This window comes from Anabas testudineus, chromosome 1 (assembly GCF_900324465.2).
Source record: "Anabas testudineus chromosome 1, fAnaTes1.2, whole genome shotgun sequence".
Taxonomy (NCBI): domain Eukaryota; kingdom Metazoa; phylum Chordata; class Actinopteri; order Anabantiformes; family Anabantidae; genus Anabas; species Anabas testudineus.
Window position 1 is genome coordinate 18,637,071 of NC_046610.1, and position 22,240 is coordinate 18,659,310.

General features: G+C 41.0%; 3 protein-coding genes across 6 annotated transcripts; 1 reads left to right on the top strand and 2 right to left on the bottom strand.

Moving 5' to 3' along the window:
* Positions 1-938: 938 nt before the first annotated feature.
* Positions 939-4,735, bottom strand: LOC113162321 (CMRF35-like molecule 5). 3 transcript variants are annotated; one of them, XM_026360390.1, is made up of 6 exons: positions 4,589-4,735; positions 2,752-3,093; positions 2,311-2,478; positions 1,480-1,575; positions 1,311-1,342; positions 939-1,175 (listed from the first exon to the last, which is right to left on the bottom strand). In XM_026360390.1, the coding sequence occupies exons 1-6, from the start codon at positions 4,626-4,628 to the stop codon at positions 1,062-1,064; spliced, it is 792 nt and encodes a 263-aa protein (XP_026216175.1). In that variant the 5' UTR covers positions 4,629-4,735; the 3' UTR covers positions 939-1,061. The 3 variants fall into 3 exon arrangements, with proteins under 3 accessions (XP_026216175.1, XP_026216174.1, XP_026216176.1); XM_026360389.1 differs by having other exon boundaries at positions 1,311-1,345; XM_026360391.1 differs by having other exon boundaries at positions 1,080-1,175; positions 1,311-1,337.
* A 659-nt stretch (positions 4,736-5,394) lies between these two features.
* dnajb1b (DnaJ heat shock protein family (Hsp40) member B1b) lies at positions 5,395-9,580 on the bottom strand. The gene is made up of 3 exons (XM_026360702.1): positions 7,766-9,580; positions 6,356-6,945; positions 5,395-6,235 (listed from the first exon to the last, which is right to left on the bottom strand). The coding sequence occupies exons 1-3, from the start codon at positions 7,974-7,976 to the stop codon at positions 6,002-6,004; spliced, it is 1,035 nt and encodes a 344-aa protein (XP_026216487.1). The 5' UTR covers positions 7,977-9,580; the 3' UTR covers positions 5,395-6,001.
* A 629-nt stretch (positions 9,581-10,209) lies between these two features.
* On the top strand, positions 10,210-22,168 carry tecrb (trans-2,3-enoyl-CoA reductase b). Of its 2 annotated transcripts, XM_026360907.1 has the most exons (12): positions 10,210-10,604; positions 13,837-13,887; positions 18,819-18,870; positions 18,958-19,002; positions 19,132-19,235; positions 19,663-19,778; positions 20,014-20,119; positions 20,210-20,282; positions 20,386-20,429; positions 20,649-20,706; positions 21,106-21,194; positions 21,506-22,168. In XM_026360907.1, exons 1-12 carry the CDS (start codon positions 10,590-10,592, stop codon positions 21,677-21,679), a joined length of 927 nt encoding a protein of 308 aa, XP_026216692.1. In that variant the 5' UTR covers positions 10,210-10,589; the 3' UTR covers positions 21,680-22,168. The 2 variants fall into 2 exon arrangements, with proteins under 2 accessions (XP_026216692.1, XP_026216691.1); XM_026360906.1 differs by lacking the exon at positions 10,210-10,604 and having other exon boundaries at positions 13,378-13,887.
* Positions 22,169-22,240: the final 72 nt, after the last annotated feature.

The following is a 22,240-nucleotide window of genomic DNA, read 5'->3' on the forward strand; positions in this document are numbered from 1 at the left end:
CAGGTAGCTCTCATGTCGGTGGGTTAAATATTAGTTATGACCAGGAGCTAGTTGATTTAGCTTAGTCCAGTGAAAGGTGATTTGATTTACACAGGAATGAAAGACATTGAATAGAAACTGTACATTTAGTGTTGAGGTGCATTTTGTTACTCTACACGGAGCCAACACAACACAACACAACACGATCTTCAACACAAGCTGTGAGCACATTGTTTCTGTCTGGATCCACCACTGGGGGGAGAGGTGTTAAAAGTGTAGGCTGTGGAGGGGCTGCCTGCGTATTTCTTCTCTCTGACGTCACTCTTCCGTAACAGTATCTCTGGAAATTTAGTTAGTCAGAGTCAACAACCAATTCAACAGGCTTGTGCATGTGGCTTCACACCAGTTTAGAACGGATGAAGCCCTCTGGGTGGAAGGTGAAACATCTTGAAGAACAAGTCCAGTTGTACTTTTCAACAATTCTGGGATAAACATGACGAGTGAGAATCTTCACAAACATCTTACTGATCATTTATATGCATATAAACATATACAATGATGAATGCACTTTTTTATAAATACAGAATAAATTGAAATCTGTGATTTGTCAATTCATGTAAAACTTTGTCTGGAAAAGGTGCAAAAAAGAACAACTTAATTTGTGTTTGATGATTGAAACACACTCAAAAAATGAGAGGGAGGCATGTTTACCACAGTTACATCACTTCTCATTCTAGTTACATGTTGTAATCATTTGGGAACTTGTGATACTAAGTGTTACAGCTTTACAAGCAGAACATTGCTTGTTCTTGACTGCACACAGGCCGTATCTGTCAAATACAAGGCCCAACTCTTCTGGCAATTGGGTTTGTATACAGTACATACAGTATGAGCAGCCTGTGTATGTCTGTGCTCATCTCATCTCATCCTTCACTAGTGTTTCTTAAGCAAATCTCGTTTTCTTTTATCAGCACACTTTTACAAATATATCAAATGTGAAGTAATGAAACCCACGCAGAAATATATGCAAACATGTTATTTATTTTGTCTAAATTAGGGAGAAGAGCATGAGATGAACCTGCTCAGTCCAGACTTTGGGGATCCAGTGCCTGGTAGATGCCAGCATACTGGGACGCGTCCTGAGCGCTGGTCTCTGGATCTGCATCTGGTTCTAATGACTGTAGTGTCACTGCAGTCTGAGTGAAAGGAGTTATCAGCCTTTGATCAAGATTATTATTAGGAATATTTTTTTTCAAGCAATAATCTTTTATTCCTAGATATTACCATTTAATCAGAATGGGAACTGAGGAATTAACAAAGTGATCACTCACCTCACCCTTGTTTTCTTCCCGCCTGCTCTGACCTTCCGAAACAAGCAACCAACAAGATTATTTTACCTTTTTGAACAGGTCTACGTTCTGCGTTGGTTCACACTGTGAAGTGAAAGCCGTGTGTCTGTAATGTACATGTGTGAATGCCTTTATACAAGAGTCAGCTCACCCGCGTTACTCCTCCAGTGTCCGTAGAAAATGAGAGGGATGACGGCGCACACCAGTAGAGCCAGGCTCACGGAAACAATGATGACCACTGTGGTATCTGCAAAGAAGAGCAGTCATGTATTTGCGTTTAAAAAAAGAAATAAATAATAGAAATAAGATAATAAAAATAGTGAATTTCAGGTATTTCCCATGGCATTGCACATAGTGTTATTGTACATTTTGTAATTGCCATCCATCTCGCTGTGGCCAGGAAAAAGCTGTTCTAAAACCGCGTTCTGTGTGTTCATGATCCATATAAAGGTTTATCCACTTCCTCTCAACATATACTTCTACCAGTTTACTTTGACGTACCCCCACATTCAAGTGGAAACATGTTCACCTCAGCTGTGGTTTAATGTAAGAGCAAGACAGTCACACGTTTTTTCCAGTTTGCTTTCACAAAAATAGGCATGAAAGTTTTACACTTGACTCAAAACACAACACTTCTAGTAGCCACACTACAATGAAACTAGATTCTAAGGAAACGCTGTGACTCGTTTACAAACCTAAACTTATTTCCTGTTGCCTTTTAACTTCATTGTAGTTGTCACAACTACCCGACAAATGTCAATGATATTCAACCACCTGACCTTTTGCAAATGTTCAAATATTAATTTGACAAATTAAGTTATTTTTTTAAATAAAGAAAAAAATTTGAATTTACACCAAATTATTAACCAGACTGATCCAGTCTGTATCATTATGCTGAGTTATCACATGTGAAATCCTTCATTTGCTGTTTTGAAGCTTGCTACACGAGCACGGCTGCTGACAGTGGCTGTAAGATAAGTACCTGTGAGGTTGGTTGTCGCTTGCTTGGTTGTCTTCCCTGTAGCAGGCGACGTTAACGCCGCTGGTTCTATGCTGGACAGAAAGCTGCCTTGGGAAGAAGCCTCTGCTTCGGTCTGGTGGGCGGTGGTGGTGGTGGCGGCTGGAGGAGATCTGGGAGGAACAGTGGAAGCTTTGAGAGAGCAGGATTGAGAATGAGTGTGGGTGTTCCCATGAGACTACAACTTCTCTAGTATGAAAGATGATGATAAGATTTAGACCTACAGTATATATACTGTACTACAGCTTAGTAACATTTCAGTGGTCTTGTCATTGCAACACCAGGTTTTTGATTATGTTTGAAAAGTTTATCTACACATCATATTTATGTGGTTGACTTTACCCTGTGGATACAAATCAGTTGTATTTACAAGACAGGACACAAAACATGACACCAAACACTTACCATTCACGACTTTGAGACTGATATTCTGGTGCAAAGCGTTAAAGGTTTTCTCTACTCCGCAGCAGTACCTCCCTGCGTCCGCCCTCTTCAGCCTCGTTATGGTCACATTGAAGACACCGTGTCCTCTGTCGACCTCCAGTCTGTACCGCCCTTGTTTGACAGCCTGTCTCTCCCTCTCCGTCTGAATGAGAATATTGTCTCTGGAGCAGATTCCTTTACAAAAGTACATGTTGTTGTGTTCGGAGTTGCTGTCTGTGGTCCAGCTGGCGGAGCAGAGGATGGAGACTTCTCCTCCAACATGGCCGCTCACCTCCAGCAGCGCTGAGGCCTTCAAATACACAGCTGTGGTATAAAACAAAGGGGTTATACAACTACTGACTACTGTAAAACTGTGTAGTCAGATTGAATTTGACTTTATTTAACACTAGTAATTCAGCATGAAGGTCAGTTATTAACTTAGCTTAAACAGTCTGGTTCTTATCAGACAATGCAACGTGTCTGATTTAAAAATGTAAAACTTTTTGAGGCAGTGAACACAACTGTTGTTGTATTATTGGCTTTTAAGCTGACATAGCAAACCTGTTAGTGAACAGCACACACTAACAGTCAGGGAGCCACACTCTGGCCAGCGAAAAGTGTTACATCAATTTTTACTTTTAATTTGGTCACTACAAACTCACTACAAAGATGAATATATCCAACGGGTATGATCACAAAGCATCTGTACAGTGGGTTTTTAGAGCGTTTTCACTGAAAACAGTCACAAAAAAAGGTTAGCCTTTTTAAGTAACATCCTTGAGGCACTCTGGTTCGGCTGAAACTTAATGCAAAGATCACTTTGCATTTACTGCAAAAATGCACTTTCATAGTACCTGTGCAAGTGACACTCGTCTACTTTAGAAATTGTGTTTGGTAAAAGACACAAAGCAAGATTCTGCCCGACTTAGATTTAGTGACTTTCCACCACAGGAATCATCTCTTATTCATTTAGACTCATGCAAACTGCCAAAGTTTATTTTAGTTTCTAAAATGTACAGTGCCAAGCAACGCTTGTCAAGATGTCAAGATGCAGTTTGGCAAACCTAATGCTGGGGTTCACAAACTTTTTCCAAAGTACACTGTGAACATTTAAATAGCATAGTCAACATGGCCAAGAACAATATGACTTGCAAAGTATTAGTTAAAATAATTTGTGTTTATTCACGACTGTAACAAAGTTAAAGATCTAATTAAAACAAATGACTGCAAATGCATTATTTTCTTTGTGTGCTGTCCTATAATTAAACCCAAACGTTTTTCCCCTGTTCTTGTTTGTTGGCATGTTGCCTCGGTAGAGATTGTCGAGATAAAGGCAGGAATTGCCGGAAGAGAAGAGGCATGACTTACAAAGGCCTGTAGTCAGGCCAGTTGTGGTTATATGATGTGTGTCTTAACCACTGCATTACAATACAGTCCTTGTTTTAATATTTGAATACTAACTTTAGTAACTCCTAATGTGTAGTACAAAATGCTAAACTCTGTAGCCACTACTACAATATTGTAAAAACAGGGGCAGTTGCAAAGAACAATATCTGTCTTGCTTAATTTAGCAGAATTGCTTTAGTTATTACTTTTGGTCGAATAAAAAAATTATTTAATTCAATTTAATTGAATTTAAAGGATTTTAGATTTAAGGAATTGTTTGAGTTAATACTGTGATGGATTTACACCTGAATACTGAACACAGTAAGGTTACTTATACATTTAGTTTGATTTAGGTTGATGAGTAAATCCCATTTACATGTAAAACATTCGAATGTGATCTTATACCTATGGTGTAAAATTCATCTAAACCCACCTGAGAAGCAACAAAGCATGGCGATATGAAGAAATGTCATTCTTTATCCAGGATAAAAACTCTATAAAAGAAAAAATTTGTCCAGCAATATGAGAAAAAAAAAAAAAGAAATCAGCAGCACGAAAGACTTGGAGATCTAGAGAAGCTACAAAGATGTGATTGTGCAGCAGCTTGTTTGTGTTCAGCTTGTGTCATCACTGAATGGGCATGATCCTGCGTGTTTTACCATCCCTCCTCAACTAACGTTTTGTTTTTTCCCTAACTGCGTCTTTTCACTCTGCGCTGAAAATCCAGCTCATGATACTGATGAACTTCTCTGTGTTTGTGTTGAGGTCTTCAGTCTCCTCTTCAGCAGCTGATACGCATGTTCTCCGTCACTTTCATACTTTTATTTTTATTTTTTTACCAATTCCAAACTGGACTTTTTGATTCTTTCTGCTGATGAGGGGTTTGCATCCTGTTGTACAGGATGGAAACTGGATGTACCACAGGATACTTCCTGTGGCACAGTTACATGTGCAAGGATCCATGTAGACTAAATGTACTAACAGATGACAGATGAAGGTATGACATGATGTTTAGTAAAGCTGAAATTAACTTTAAATAACATTAGTATCTTTCCTCTGAAACCAAAACAACCAGATAATACAACTACATATTTATTTTCAATCAGTGTTGATAAATGTGATAATTCTGCCTTAGTTAACAGAGGCAGTACTAAATATAAATAAATATGTAGTTCCCCTTTCAACAGCCTGCCATTTAATTATGGGACAGTGACAAAATACTGCTGGATAACACTCTGATACTTTTCATTTCTTTATTGTTTATTCAATAACAATGGCTGAAAACAAGGACTGCCATTTGTTTCTAACATCAGCATCATCACCCTAACACCGTCTTTTGAATATAAAGGTGGTGTTCTTTGCTCTGTGATCTGCAATGCTGATCATTTAAACACACACCACAAGTCTTTAACTTTGGAAGGCTGGGTGGCTTCTTAGTACTGAAACCTTTTCTCAAGTATCTCATCTGAAATATGAACAATGTAAATCATTCACATTGCAAATGTCTTAAAAAAAAACAAAACAACAACAACAAAACAGTTCCCACAAAATAGAGCACATATATTTAATATACAATAATATTCTTCTTTTCATCAAAATATAATGTTACTTAGTAAAGCAAGCACCAAAAAATATTGGTCATATTGAAATTGTAGCCAGTGAAATGCTTTGCTTTACTCATTCACTGTGAGCATAACCCATGGTGCCATTTACACTTGGGTTAAAGCATGGAGCGATCTGTGCATTGTCTAATGTGACTTTGACCTCCACATGAACATCCATGTGATGACTGACAAATAGTTGGCAGCTTGCACATTTTAAAGTCCTGAAGGTCCTTCTGACTTCTTTACGATCTTGGGAGGACCTGACCGATTGTGTCCCGGGCACTCTGACTGAGCCTTTCTGGAAACTTGACCTCGTACTCCACTATCAGATCTCCTCGACGATCAGGCCGTTTGGGATAAGGTAGCCCTTCACCACTAATGCGCCGCTTCATGCCTGGCTGCACGATATCTGTTGTTGACACTGGCAGAGATCTGCCATCCAGTGTGGGTGCGTTAACTGTGCAACCACACAATGCCTGATAGGATAGAAGAAAGAACAAAAACATTAAGAAAATTAAACTGTAATAAGAGGAACCTTGTTCATTATATTCTTCAACCATTTCTGAGGATGATAAAAGACTATGAATAATACTTACATCTCTGAGTGAGATCTTGGCTGTGTAAATGATGTCCGAACCGTCACGTTTGAACACAGGATGTGGCTTGTCCTTCAATACAAAGACGACATCAGCTGGAATGTTTGTGGGAGTCTCGTCACCCTCTTTAGGAAACGTGATTTTGGTACCCTCTTTCCACCCCTTCTTTATCTGCACCTCCAGGATTTTATCTTCTGTCCTCGTCGTCCGCCCATCGGGGTTCAGCCTTTTACGAGAGATCTTCATTTTCTTTGTGCAACCTGACAACACTTCTTCCAAGGTCACCCGGAGATCATGAACTACAGCTGGGTCCTGCTGCTTCTTTACTACACTACTATGACTGCCCATGCCTCCCATACCAGAGCTGAAGGAGCGGGAGAACCCACCCATTCCACCTCCCCCCATGCCAAAGCGGGCAAAAGGGTCGTCAGTGTCCATGTCTTCATCCATGCCTCCGTTGCGGGCACCAAAGAACTGTTCGAAGGGGTTGCGTCCACCAAAGAACTCTGAAAAGATGACATGAGGGTCTCCTTGGAAGCTGTAGCTGAAGGATCCAGGACCACCACCTGCAGAACCTCCACCTTTCAGACCTGGATGAGAGAAACAATGAGTTAATATTTGTAGTCACTAGTTAGGTCCTCTACTCGACCCAAGTATTAAAAAGTACACTTGTATTAATAAATCACAGACATAACTAGCGCCGACTGCTTTATAGTGATGCCATAAAAACGATGACAGTTTGTTTGATAAGAGTTTGATGTAAATTAATACAGATGTTACATGATGACACCGCGAAAACGTGTTGTGCTGCTACAGATGATGCTGTTACCATGGTAACACACCAGGCGCCATGTTGAAAAGGCTAGACTGCTGTCCTGGATTGAAGTTTCTATAAAACGTTTATAAATTTAGAGTCCGTACAAACATCTGCATGTTTAATAAAAAACGGTCCTAAGTTAGAAAACTACTAAGAATATATGTCGGGTGTCCATGATGAAGACTGACAGCGGTGACAGCGCTATTAAAAACCCCGAACGCCAGCGCTAATCCCAGCTGTCAGCTCCTCCTAGCGTCGAACAGAAACTTCCAGCTCCTCCACTGAACTCTGGTTTCCATCTTTCCTCTGTTAGTTTATCACACACCTCTTGTAGACTTATGCAATGTGACTTTTCCTGTTTGTCCAGGCTCGTGTTTTTTTTTTTTTAATGGCTCAGAAACAAGCCTGGACTGGAGGACGGGGCAGAGGAGAGCGGAGAGCGCCATTACAAACGCTCGTACCGCTAACACCTCAGCATGTCTCTGACGTTAGGTTTTATTTCTTATCACAAATGTTTCAGCCGAGTCGGAAGCTGACATACAGACGAACTGCTCTAAACACGACTCTGAAGTGATCCAGCTGCTGCACCTCACCTTCTTCACCGTAGCGGTCGTACACGTCCTTTTTCTTTGGGTCGCTCAACACGTCGTAAGCTTCAGCGACCTCCTTGAACTTCTCCTCGGCTCCCGGTGACTTGTTTTTGTCGGGGTGATATCGCAGAGCCTGTTTGCGATACGCTTTCTTTATGTCGTCCTCCGACGCTCCTTTCTTAATCCCCAGGATTTCGTAGTAGTCTTTCCCCATGTTGACCGTCCCGTGTCCTGTTCAGTAGATGCGGGGACTGTGTGCAGACGGCTGTGGATCAGGTGGTGTGCTGCTCTCGGTCCGTCCTCTGATGTCCGACCGACGCGCTGCCACCATTTTGTTCCCTCGTGGAAACTTCCAGAGTTTTCCATAAACAGCCCGAACGGTCTCCACGGTGACCGACAGGCGGGGCCACGCCCAGCGGGAGGGCACGGCGTGCTGCCTTCAGGTACTGTCGGAAATATTCAGGGTCAGAATACGGACACCATTTAGGGACACGCTCTCCCTCTATTTCAATTTATTCTGTTTATTTTAGCAGCAGTTTGGCGTTATTCCTGTTCCAGCCTTTTAGCAAAAAAAAAAAAAAAAAAAAAGGTTTTAATGATAAACAATGCTTGTGCACATCTTTATAGGTTGCTATTATAATAAGTAAATACACATGAACGCACGCCCAAAATGAAACTGTGAAAAAACTGGAGGGTGAGGCTCAGATTAACGATCACAAATAAACTGCATGCTTTTTTTGTTGCACGGTGCACAGCAGGGGCATTTAGGACAAAAGACAGTGGCACTTTATTTTAAGGAAGACAACATTTCCAATCTGATCATCCCTCTTAGTCATGTTATGAGTAAAACATACTAAATACATTTAGGTATAGGTGAAGTGTCAGCTTTCATCTGTTCCTGTCTGCACCCTGTGATATTTTGGATCACAATGTCTTCATCGTGCAGCCATCTGAAAAGCCGCTTTAGTATTAGTGGTATGGTTCTGGATTGGTTAATCTCCTCTATGCTCAGTGATGCCTCCTCCTCAATGGGCTCTTCACTTTTGTGGGGTCAACCAGAGGTCTATTCTGGGAATAATCACAGGCAGACATAACATTGATTTAAACTATTAATTAGACAGTAGAACTCATTATTACCAATAGAACTTGGCCCCATAACATGTGTTATGCCCTGCCTTACAGCAATTAGGAGCTTGATACCCAATAATTCCCTGCAACTGAGTACTCTGCAGTCTACAGAGGGCTGAATTCAAATACACCCTGAAAATTAAAGTCGAAAAATTATGCAGCAGGTTAGTCCATTTTACTGAAATGTAATTCCAGCAACTCAAAATGGTACTCAGTACTTTGTATGACCTTCACATGCTTGTATGTATGCCTGACAATGCCGGGGCATGTTCCTAATGAGACGACAGATGATACCCATGGGTATCTCCTCCCAGATCTTGTCCAAGGCATCACGGAGCTCCCAGACAGTCATTGTGGGCATTGGATGGAACAAAACATAATGGCACAGAGGTGTTCTTGTTGTCTTGTGTCTGTTGTTTAGCCTGTAGAGGTCTGTGCATCCCTCCATTGACATGCCTCCCCAGACCATCACTGACCCACCACAAAACAGGTCATGCTAAAAGATATGAAAGGCAGCATAACGTCCTCCATGGCTTCTCCAGAACTTGCATGTCCGTCACGTATTCAGCGTGAACCTGCTCTCATCTGTGAAAAGCACAGGGGCCCAGTGGCAGACATTACAATTCTAGTGTTCTAGGGCAAATGCCAATCAAGCTCCATGGTGCTGGACGGTGAGTACGGGGCCCACAAGAGGACATCCGGCCCTCAGGCAAGTCTGTTTTCTGATTGTTTAGTTAGAGACATTCCCACCAGTGGCCTGCCAGTGGTCATTGCCAGTGTAGGGCTCTGACAGCGCTCATCTTATTCCTCCTTGCACAAAGGAGCAGATACCGGTCCTGTCAAGGGGTTAAGGACCTTCTACCATTAGTGACACTGACCCTAGCCAAATGCAAAACTAGTGATAAAACTGTCAGAAAAGATGAGGAGAGAAAAAATGTCAGTGTCCTCCACCTGTAATACAATTCATGTTTTGGGGGTTGTCTCATTGTTGTCCCTCTAGTTCACCTGTTGTTCATTTCATTAACATCAAAGCAGCTGAAACTGATTAACAACCCCCTCTACTACGTAACTGACCAGATTAATATCCCAGAGGTTTAACTGACTTGATGCTAAACTCTGATTAATAATTGTTCCTTTAATTTTTTTAAATCAGTATATATCGGGCAACTTTATATTTATATTTATAAAATACTGGTCATATAAAAGGATAATTACAACGTATAAATTGCACTTTCTATATGCACATCTTTAAAGATTAAAGCTCAAATGTCAGAAAGGGACTATTTAAAACTGGTAGCTTAAAACTAAGAAGAATAAGAAGAATCTACAACTAAAGAATGAAGTAGTAGAAACAAGTTGACAGTGGCATTAGGCTGTAGAAGTGTTCCTCAGTAACTTGTTACCAGTGTCTCCGTACGGGACAGACCCTCACCTCATTCTTACCATGCATGTGTCTGGGAGAACCCGCCTCCATGAGGAAATCCAATTACGTTACAACATGCTCTCCAGTTCCTCAAATCTCATTGGCTACCTCCCGCATAGAGTGGTCCTATTCACCTGAGTTCCCGTGGTTGTGATTGGTTGCGATTGGCTGTAGTGCCCGCCCACCACGACCTCGTTTGTCGTATATTGCTCCTCCGATTGGAGGCTGCTCTGTCACTCATCTCGGATATTAAGGAAGGGGGTGCAGACTGCCAAGATGAAGCACTACGAGGTAAGCAGGCGCTGCGAAACTCGAAACCGTCAATGGGGCGCTTTAATTTAACACATCACTCCAATTCATGTGATTCCTGCTTGTGTAAACTGCGGCACAGCGCGGAAACTTTACGGCTTTAACTGTGAGCACGCTGCAGTAACGCCGCCTGTCGCGGGCTGGCGGCTGTGACCGGGCTGTTGTGGCCTGTCGCGCATGGAAATGAATGGTTGTGTTGAAAGTCAACCTCTGCCAAGTTATGAGGAGCCATACAGCGTTGTGGGCTCGTTAAGATACCATGGGAATCTCTGCATCTCTTCAAGCTAAAGATAGACTCCCTTGTGTAGGATAATCCTCGGCATCACCGCCATCTCTGGCTTGAACGACTCACTGCGCTTTTTATCTAATTATTACCCAATAATGCAGGTGAACGGTCAAATGCGCAGTCTCACCCCACTTGGTGTGGGGTGCGTCTTTATTGATGACTTACTATTGTGGCTTGATTTTTTTATTTATTTATTTTTTTATTAAATAATAATGTGTAAAGTCCCTTATGCTACACAGCCACTGTACTACTGAAAACTAACCTAAATGTGACCAAATGGAGCCATGTACACCTACAACTCATCAGACAGGATTTGAAGCAGTCTGGATCCTCCGGTTCCCCTTCTTTCTCTAGACAGATGTGCCTTTTGCAACCTATGGTGATGCAATCTTTAGATAAGTGTTCACAAAAAACGCAGAAGAACTGATTTCACATTTCTGACAACTTCAACAACAATAGTGATCAGAACATAAATGACACCTATGCTCTTAAACTTCAACTTTATTTCTTAACGCACGATTAAATAAAAAGTAGAGAAAGAGAAGCTGATGGGTTGAATATGCTTTGCAGACTCGCAGTTGCAGTAAACCCAAGTTCATCAGGTCGGAGTATGGTGTGACAAAGTGCTACTGTAGTATGTAGGTGCAAAGGTTTTTGTGTATGAGAACAGAGAAACTGATAAATTGTTGCCAATAAATCGTTGGTATTGTTACGGCTACGACAGGTTTACAGGAGGACAACAGGCCTATGTGATCACACAAGTGCAAGAGTGTATGCATTCTTTAATATTTTTTTTACCAGATCAGGTTTAAAAAATTTGCCAGAAATCTAAATCTATTTAATTTAGTTTCTGTTATGTACACATTATAGCCTACACTACACCCTTTACATGGCAAAATATATCAAAACAGACATTTTATCAAACTAAAAGTATTTATTTATAAAGTACATAAATAATAAGTATATTTTAAGCCTTAATCAACCTGTAAATATTTTCAATTTGGGTCAGTAGTCCAGTTTGTTCATAGTTTCATTACATTTACACCAGACAGCACCAGTCTCACTGTTCTGACATGTGTATAAAAACCACAGACACACTACAGAGCAAAGAAACCAATAAAGTATTCATTATAAACACGTCCAGACTGTCAATCAGTCCAAACACATGCCTTCCAGATCTCAAAACTGGTGTCTTACCTTTGGAGGAAACTAAAAGTCCACTGTCACAATTACTAGCTGCTTTCTCCCCGCTTCACTTTCACCAGAGTGAATTACAAGCTGTCACCAAACTGTGGCTTTATATAGGTGAGATGGGGGCGGTACAGTGGCAGCGGGATCGACTGACCGTCTCGACTGCAGTGTCATGTGTCCTCCTGTGCACATGAATGTCTCATTTGCACAGTAATAAAGCAGTTCAATTAAATTACTTTAAAACCACTGCTGAAAGTTATCAGGAGTTGATACGTTCTTTTAATTATTTCATTTTATTCAGTCACAAACTAACAAAATCCAGAAATGCAAATACACGTTTTTGGTTTTATTTATTTCAGGACACAGAACTAAATGGCTACAAAGCCCTATTCAAATCCTACTATATTGGTCCTAGATATTGTTTTTTCTCCAATTGCATGTGATACAGTAAATCACACTTCAAATATGAAAATGAATGAAAATGCTGGTTTCTACTAAAAAAAAAGAAAAGAAAAGAAAAATATTAAATTGAAGGCACAACCCTGTCGAAAGGTGGCGTTTAAGTGATGTTGATTGAAGTTAACAAATTTTATGTCATATAGCCATCTTTTCAAGTCCATAAATAGAATAAATATCCAGTCTAAAGCTCCATGTAGCCACTTGTGACTAAATGTCTTTCATTCATTATGGAAACTGGACCCTGAGTACTTGTCATCAGAGAGTCGAAGGGGAGGTGGAGTTGGGCTTCACCAAGGGGAATGCCCCAACTTAAGCCTTCCCAGGCTGGAGTATTATCACCTTATGGTGGGTGGAAAGGGTGACTAGTGTGTGACTGAGTGGTCTGGCTGTAGTTTAAAGTGACACTGTGTGTGTGTGTGTGTGTGTGTGTGTGTGTGTGTGTGTGGCATTACGGCATGACGACACCCTTGCTTCATCTACATGAACTAGTGGTCACCAGTGAAAAGTATAAAGGGTGAACCTATGACATCATTCCAAAGGTGCACATAGGCAGGTGGTTTCTGGTCTGTAGGTAAACATGTTTATATTTGGCATGGGAAAGAAAGCAAGGTGGGCAAACAAGGAGGGGGACAGGGGCTGTCATAACATCTCTGCTGCATCTTCCTTCTTGGACAGGGGTTGAGAGGTGTTGGGGTCATGAGGCGTCCCTTTTTAGGATGGGAGTTATATTTCAAAACGAAGTCATTGCAGCTCTGAAACTGCTGCACTGTGTGTGTGTGTGTGTGTGTGTGAGTGATACACACATATGATAAACTGTACAGACAGACTGACAGTTTACTAGTGGGGTACTGGGCATTCCTTTGTATGCAACTGTGCACACACGTGGCATATGTCTGCGCGCCCGGGGTTGGCTGGCAGTTAAATAAAGCAGGGATCCAGAAGTGGAGGAATGACAGAGGGGTAAAGAGGGAGGGAGAGTGAGAGAATGACAGAGAGGAAGAAGAACAGGGAGGGGCAGAGGAGTAAGCGGGGGACAGATTTATTTCCACAGCTGAGTGCTGGATCTGAGATAGACACTGAAGAGAAGAGTGAAGGGAAAGAAGAAGGGAATAAGCTGAGTGCAGGAGGAGGAGTGTGGACATGGATGCCCTAGCACTAGAGGCTACAGGGGGCAAAAAGAAGGCTAATGGGGCAACAGTGGCTGCTCCACTACCAGCTCAAGCCCCAGTCAAACGCAAACCTGCTAAAAAAGCTAAAAAGGCTGTTGTTTTCTTTGAGGTGGAGATACTGGATGCCAAGACCAAGGACAAGCTCTGCTTCCTGGACAAGGTGAGAAATCATCCCTCTTCTTTTATTTAAAAAACAAACAAACTGTAAACTGTTTTGTTATTAAACTCATCTTTGTCAGTAGTTCTTTTAATAATGTTTGTGCCTGTATGTTTACTAAATGCAACAGGTGCTGGTCTTATATTACAATAAATCGTCGGGCATTTTCTAGAACATGGTCGCGTTGTTGGAGTTGACTGAGAGTGAGGGGGTGTTACACTCGCTGTAAATGAAACAGTGGAGCACCTTACAGACGTGCGACACAACACTGCTGGATTATGTTATCTGGGCGACGTAGTGAGTTGATAGCATGCACACATTATCGTGGATGTATTTGTGTGTGTGGTCAATGAATGGGCAAAAAACAGTTTACCTATCCACTTCCTGCAACGTCTTCATCAAATGTTTTACCACATGATATTAAAGATATATGATTTTGTGGCCCGATACCGATTTTGAAATTGTTGGATATATTGAAAAGATCACTGTTTTAAGGAAATGTGAGATTTTTATACAAGGTGGTGCACTATTTGCACTTCTACCACAATGTTTCAGCCATATGAAAAACCTAATCAACCTTTAGGAAATATTGGTAGAAAAGTCATCACGGCTTTTTAATCATACTCTATGTACTATATGTTACATCAGTTTGGTACTTGTTGTTGTTGTTGTTGTTGTTGTCACACCGTTTTCTACTAGCTGTTCTATCTCAAGTGACTAAACTAGGTGTGGCGCAGAATACTGTATAAACTAGATATCCTTGTCCTATCCCCAGAAGCCACCTATGAACTTGAAAGGTTGAATATAGAAATTTAGAAATATATAGACAGTAGATGTGTGAAGGAACTCCTATTGTATATGCATAATGTCACTCTGTAAAGAGATACAAATGAAAATATAGCTGCCCTTCAACAACCTTCTGACCGACTACTGTCTCTAAACGTGTATATTTTTCACATTTTCTGTCTCTAGTAGCTTGTTGTTATATTTATATTTTGTAAAAACTGGTGATGTAAAACCAGATGGAGAACAGAAAATGGGAATAAGCAACATTGGTGTTCACAGGTCAACGTACACAAGAAGTCGGTTGTGAAGTCGGACATTTCACGACTCACGTAAAAGTGACCGAAAGGACCGGCAGTGTATAATTCAAAGGATTCATGAGGGAACACTTTCTTTAGGGCTTGTAGGCAGTGCTTCCTTTGTAGTAGAGCAGAAGTCTTTCTTGTTATATTTGTAGCATTGAAGCAGTGCCAGTTTTTGCTGACTACAATAGACCTTCACACTATAGCCACTAGACCTACAGTGGCTGTAGTGTGCCATTGACTGATGCAGCTAAGCTGTGTGACATGCAGCACTAAAGGTTATCACCCTTGTATTAGCCAAATTTATTTTGATTTGACATATAAACCCATTGTTTTTATCAGGCTTATTTGTTGTAATTAGTACTTAACCTGCACTGTTATTAGACAGCCTTAATATGTGAGCCCGCTGGCTGTAAAGTCAGCATTAGGAGGGTTTAGGGTAGTGTCAGCATGCGGCCTACTTGTGTATACAGTTGCATTACGCAAGTTTACAGTGGTGTTACCCTGTCAATTAGGGCCGGCTCAGGTTGTCAAAGATTGCTCCTCTAGGTTGCTAAGGAAAAGGTGCCATCCTTAGTGAATTATAGCTTGTTGTCAGTGTAGCACATTTACCATGTGCTACACACCATCTGCAATGTTATCAGGACTGGAGAAGCGGCTTCAGACGTGACGGCTACAACTGTAGCTGTAGGAACTGATCCTGGAGTAGGCTAACAGAGCCAGGCTGAGAGACTGTTAGAAGTAAAGTCCCATGTCATGTCCGGTTCAGGGTGTGTGGGACAGACTTGGTAAACTCGATGCTTAATGGAGTCCCTAGAAAGAGCGGGGGGCCACAGGGTCATAGAAGCGGTTTCTCAGTGATGTCATCCTGCTGAAAATGGCCTGTGAACAGAAGCCAAGACACGGACAGTGCTGGGTTTCTTCAGTCTGCTACAAATGGATAATGCAGTGAGTGAGTGAATAAAAAATGTGTTGATCATGTCATTTCTTGCTGTTCTGTTGTAAGCATTAAGAGTTTTAGTTTTAGTGAAGACACTTGCACTAGTTTCTTTTAAATGTCCAGTCCTCCTCAAACCTTTTGCTTTCAGTGGTGGTGGATGTCACCCATCAGGAAACTGTGTTAACACTCACTGTGAAAATGTCTAATTGATGCCTCTTCTGCTGTGATGAAAACAAACAAAAACATCAAAAGACAGTCTTTGGGGAAAGTGTACTTATCTGTTGTTCTCTTACCTCTGAGCCATGTGGCAGACGATCCTGTTGTAGGCAGGTTTTACCTGGAGCAGTGAGATCATTTAATTTGAGTTTATACTGGATAGTGTCATGCAGCTTTTTGTGCAGTTATGGTTAATTAACTATTGACCAAAAGCTCAATAGTTAACATTAATGACCCTGAGACATGTGCTCCTGTGTTCACTGTTGTTACGGCTCAATTGTAGATTTTCCACTGAATTTTTTAAGACGCAGTGTTTATGTACTAAATCTTTTAGTGTAATGTGGACTTTCATACACCTACTGTAGTTGGTTATCAGTACATAGTGACATGTACCAAAGTTTAGTGAGCATTCCCGTAGAAGCCCCAGTGATCATTTTAAAAGATATTTTGACCTTCAGTATCACTGAGTCTTAACAGAGGCCACGGAGCTGTACTGTCCTAAATCTGGTGGGGCCCCTTGACAGACAACCCCACTCTCTTGCCCTAGCCCAGAGCACTGACCTACCATACATGTGAATGGACACAAAACACTTTAAAGCTGATTGGAAATCCTTCTCTCACCCAGGCAAAGAATAAATGCTTGGCAGCTTAACCTGGCCTTATATCTGCATGGCATGTGCTCAGGCTCAGGTTGAGCTGCAGTGGCTGGCACAACTGCCTTGATGGGCAGCTTCATCAGAGAGCCAGGACTGCTCCGTTATCGAGCCACCATAATTGTGCAAGTCCACTAATCTCAGCAGTAGCCACTGGCTCACTTCTATCCAGTTCAGTTTACAGGAACAACGATGATCTGCCAAGAAAACCACTAGAGCCAGCCTTCATTGGATGGACCTCTGCCCATGCTGCCGACTATATATATAAGCATTTCTACAGCATCCTCCCTCTGAACTATCAGCGCCACAAAATTCACAACCCACCGTACAACAACACAGGATCAAGCTTTAGATTAGTGACCGCTGTCTCCTGAGGAACTGGGATGATTTCCTGAATCTACTCTCACTTACTCGTTTCTTCTTCCTGCTGTGAGGCCACAGTGCTAACCACAGCCCACATGAATCATCTGTTAATATTTTATTCAGTAAAAAGGTTGAAAATCCTATGTGCTGGGTAGAGATATAGTTTGATTATGTTATTTATTTACATGAATACATTTTTAGTGAATTCAAATGTACCCACTTACAGGCAGACTTCTTCAGGTAGATCATCTTGGAGACAGACTTGTTCTATACTTTGATAAAATGTGCCAAAGTGAATCTACACATGGACAAAAGGGCATGCTCCCATCTGTCATCATTTAACATTTAGCAGAAATGGAAACACACAAGTTGCTCTTAGGATGACTCCATTCTTTTCTTATCTGCTTCCATGTCCCACACTTTGCTTGAGATAATTGGTGTGGGTCATACCACAAAATTGATTTATCTTTTCCACATGATACCAGGCCTTGATCACTAATATGAGTAACGATATGTTTTACTGAGCTGTGGTTGAAAGCAGCTAATGTACTATCATGGAAGAAAAAGGACTATTTCATAATTTCTGAAGATAAATCATTGTTCTTAAGCTAGTTGTAAACATTTTAACAATGTGAAATTGAATGTGGGATCAACAATCTAATTTTAGATTATTTATTTAAAAACAATAACTGAACCACTTGAAGCTCATAGCTAACTGCTTTGTGATCTTTGATTATATTTTAGATCTGGTCTATTACTCTCTGCAGCATCAGTGTGATTTCTGCACTGTTAACATCAAATCTATTGATGTTGGGATGTGTCATGTACAGATGCTATTGCAGGGTTTTCATAAGACTGCGTGATGACTATCGCACACACAATAACATTCCTATAAAAATTAACTAAGGAATGGATGATATCAACCTCTGTATGTGTGTTTAAAGGTCCTGAAAGTAAAGTGTACATTTTCGTAACCTACTAAAATGGAGCTCAATTCTATCAAGTTAGTTAATAGTGTTTTAAAAATTGTACACATCTAATGTAGACTTAAGATCAGTCTTTAAAGAGACACCTTTAATACATGTTAGAAAAAGTCTGGTTTGCAACATAATTAAACTACTATATAACAAAATAATGTTGGTGTAACATTTAGTAAAACCGAGGGTAGAGGGGGGAAATTACCAGTTATATTATATTATATTACCATTGACCTTAACTTGCAGTCAATGTTAATATAAAGTCTTGCAATAGACTAGTTGGCGTAGGGCTGGAGAACTAGAACTAGAGGCAGTGATGCTCTGTTGGCTTTGTCTTAGAAAAAAGTCAACTACAATGGGCACAGAAACAATGATTTTTTACTTTTTTGTTTGCAGCTGCGCTGAATGGCGCCACAACCAAAGAGGGAGGTGTAGCTTTAGGTGACTTGTTTATATTTAGGCGAGTTAGGCCATTGTTGGCAGCCTGGCACAAGGTCATGTACTTTGGCATTGACCATGTATGTGTGTGTGTGTGCCGAGATTCTGTGAAGCACTAATGCCAACTGTTGAATAATGGGTGTGTAGGCACAGCCGGAGTTAAATTTATCATCATGAATGGAGAACGGGGTTATTAACTGTTCCTTTGTTTGTGTGCATGACTACATGTCCCTCCACTTATTTATTGTGGTCTTATTTGTAGGTCGAGCCAAATGCCACTATTGGAGAGATCAAGTCTATGTTCCACAAGAGCCGTGAGTGTCCCCTACAAGTGACAGCATGTAGAATACACACTTTCTGTCCTGCCTTTAGATGTCTGAAGTATTTTTTGTCTGTTTCAGATCCTCAGTGGTACCCAGCCAGACAGTCCATTCGCCTTGACCCCAGTAAGCCAGGCCAAGTGTTTGTTATCTAATCTGTATAATTAAAGTGAATTTCTCTCTACAGTCAACTTTTAATATACTGTAGATCTAATTAAGTAAGTGTGTGTGTGTGTGTGTGTGTGTGTGTTTTAGAGGGGAAGTCTTTGAAGGATGAGGATGTCCTGCAACATCTTCCTGTGGGAACCACAGCAACCTTCTACTTCAGAGACCTGGGAGCCCAGATTAGCTGGGTCACTGTGAGTACAACACAGAGCTTGGCCAAAGATGTGTGTCACAGTCAGAGGGAATGAGTCAGTCCTGACAAACCCACATACATCAGGGTGTGGGTGGGATCATGTTGAACTAAACTGACATTTCACACTGGGTGAAAACGGTGGGTGTGTGTTGGGCAGAAGTTTCCTCCTGCAGAGAGATTTATTTGCTGCAGTCAAGTCCAGTGTTAAAGTTATGACTCTGCTGGGAATTGGAGTGGAGGCACAGAGTTGGTGAGAGAGACTAGAGACAGAACAAGCTGGGGGCGATGATGTGGTGTATTTATTTATTATGGTCTAGCCAATCTACTGTATCAACAAGGCCACAAGATGGCTACAGTGGCTAAAATGACAAGTATGTGCTCAATGCCTCCAAGGCTCTGACTTCTCCTGTCCTACTTTCTTTTTTCAGGTCTTTCTGACAGAGTATACTGGTCCTCTGGTCATCTACCTGATGTTCTACTTCAGGGTTCCTTTCATCTATTCACCCAAATACGACTTCACCACCAGTAAACATTGGGTCGTACAGTGAGTGTCTTCACAAACCTCAATGAACTGTTTGTATAAATGGATTTGTACATTTACATGAGCTGCAGAGGTGCAGGTAGATAGATTTTACTACCTGTGGACTGAGCAAGCATAGCCGTTTCCCTCAGTCACCAGTCTTTATGCTAAGCTAACTGGTTGATAGTTAACGCTTAATAGTTTTGTTCTCATTAGCAGGATGCCATGGTGGTAACTGAAGTGTCTCTGCTTTTTCCAGTCTCGCCTGTATGTGTCACTCTTTCCACTATGTTAAGAGGCTGCTGGAGACGCTGTTTGTCCATCGGTTCTCTCATGGAACAATGCCGTTACGCAACATCTTTAAGGTGAGACGGATTCTTCTGACTAATGATATTGAAAAGGTGTGGCTCTACCACCATCAAGTCTCGCTGAAAATGTCAAAATCTTTGTTTCAGAACTGTACTTACTACTGGGGCTTTGCAGCATGGATGGCCTATTACATCAACCACCCCCTGTATACACCACCCAGTGAGTGCACATGCAGATAGTAAACCTGAAACACAACACTCTAATACACATTTTGTCATTGTCACCGTCACCATTACTATGTGTTAATTGTATCTTGTTTCAGTCTACGGGGAGCAACAGATCAGAATTGCCCTCATCATATTCTTGGTAACAATCTTTCTTCCCTCTGTGTATTCTCTGGTTTATCAAGCACAATTTGAATTGTCTAATAAACATAAATACATGTACAAATACATAGTATTGTTTTGTCTAAATCTTGTTGATCCCTACAAGTAAACAAGAGTTCTCTCAAATATAGGACCTGTTTTAAATTGTCATCAGCTTTTGCACACACATCTTCTCAATTCTCAATGTTTTCTTTCTTAGTTCTGTCAGATCGGCAACTTTTCAATCCACATTGCTCTTCGGAACCTCCGTCCACCAGGTACACTCCTGCAGCACCTGTACTAATTCATTTTACCCAAAGAATTCCTATGGAAATTATTTATTTACAAACCTTAATTGCAAAAAATCTGTGATTTGATGGAATTGTTAGAACATTTATCTGACAAAAGTACATTTTGCATTTTGCAATTATAAGGAAGTTGGAAGAGAGGAAAAATAAGAAAGCTTACACTGTTCATTCCGATATTAGGTTAATTGGTGATGTGACATTATTGTGATTATGAAGTAAGCATCCACCAAAGGCTTAATTTTTGGAAGCTAATATCTACTTGCAGATACATCATTAATCAGTATGTTTACATATAAAATTATCACATCAGTCTGTTGATGCAATTTAAAAAATAAAAGGATTTGATATGACTTTTCATTCTTCATCCAGGCTCTAAGACCAGGAAGATCCCCTACCCAACCAAGAACCCCTTCACCTGGATTTTCCTGCTGGTCTCCTGCCCCAATTACACCTATGAGGTAAAGTGTTTTGGTCATCATAGGTGCTGAAATGGTTTTTGTCTCTGAACGGGAAGTGGATTTCTAGGAAAAAACAAAAAACAAATATCAAATCTAGTTTTAGGGATTTACAGTGTGGGTCTTAAGTGTCTCAAGTTGTAGTAGATGGTAATGTCTCACCTGTAATGAACCATGTACCATTAAAGTTAAAAGGTTTTAATGTTGCAGCTGTCATTACTATATATATATATGTGCCCAGATGCCCTCACTTTTACTATACGGAGTTATTTAGATAAAAGGGTGATGTATCATCCCTCGTCTTCCTCTCTTAGCTGGGCTCCTGGCTTGGCTTCACACTGATGACCCAGTGCCTGCCGGTGGCTTTCTTCACCTTGGTGGGTTTCATCCAGATGACTGTCTGGGCCAAAGGGAAGCACCGCAGCTACCTGAAGGAGTTCCGCGACTACCCTCCTCTCCGCTCACCCATCCTGCCCTTCATCCTGTAGGACGACTTAATTCATCCTTCATCCTGTTTGGAGGAGTCAGGGACCTACATCCCCAGCCTCCAAAATCTACACTGGAACTGAAAAGAATCTAACCCAGTCCCATGCTCTTAACCAAATTTTGTCTTTCCCTTCCTGTTTTCAATCTGTCACACTGAGTGAAAATGTAAAACTCTGAACTTGCTTCATTTTATTAACCCCAACCAAACCCATTCCTCCTGTTAATCCTATGTGCATTTGAGCTCCCAGAGCAGTCTTCACCTTCAAACTACCCAGTGTTTACTGAATGATATACTGTAGATAAATACTGTAAAATGCCAACCACTCTGTCTAATATACCCAATACTGTTGTTCTGGGGCTGAATTTGCATCTGGTAATATTCAGCAAATCTTAAACTGTTGAGTTTTCATATCCATTCATCTAAATTTGGAACAATGACATTTAATTTTCTTGATGTCTGGAGTAATTTATTAAAAAAACAACAAAATGTTGTTGCCTGCTTCTTCATGTGCAGTATTAGAGTCCCATCCTCTCTAAAGCAATGGACTTATTAGAAATTAGTA

Coding starts and splice junctions, on each gene's coding strand:
- LOC113162321 (XM_026360389.1), bottom strand. CDS start 4,628: ATGACATTTCTTCATATCGCCATGCTTTGTTGCTTCTCAG. Junction 3,094..4,588: donor CATGCTTTGTTGCTTCTCAG/GTGGGTTTAGAT, acceptor TTTATACCACAG/CTGTGTATTTGAAGGCCTCA. Junction 1,576..2,310: donor AGCGACAACCAACCTCACAG/GTACTTATCTTA, acceptor TCTTCTTTGCAG/ATACCACAGTGGTCATCATT.
- dnajb1b (XM_026360702.1), bottom strand. CDS start 7,976: ATGGGGAAAGACTACTACGAAATCCTGGGGATTAAGAAAGGAGCGTCG. Junction 6,946..7,765: donor CGACCGCTACGGTGAAGAAG/GTGAGGTGCAGC, acceptor TCTCTCATCCAG/GTCTGAAAGGTGGAGGTTCT. Junction 6,236..6,355: donor CCAAGATCTCACTCAGAGAT/GTAAGTATTATT, acceptor CTATCCTATCAG/GCATTGTGTGGTTGCACAGT.
- tecrb (XM_026360906.1), top strand. CDS start 13,699: ATGGATGCCCTAGCACTAGAGGCTACAGGGGGCAAAAAGAAGGCTAAT. Junction 19,236..19,662: donor CCCAGATTAGCTGGGTCACT/GTGAGTACAACA, acceptor TTCTTTTTTCAG/GTCTTTCTGACAGAGTATAC. Junction 20,120..20,209: donor CGTTACGCAACATCTTTAAG/GTGAGACGGATT, acceptor TCTTTGTTTCAG/AACTGTACTTACTACTGGGG.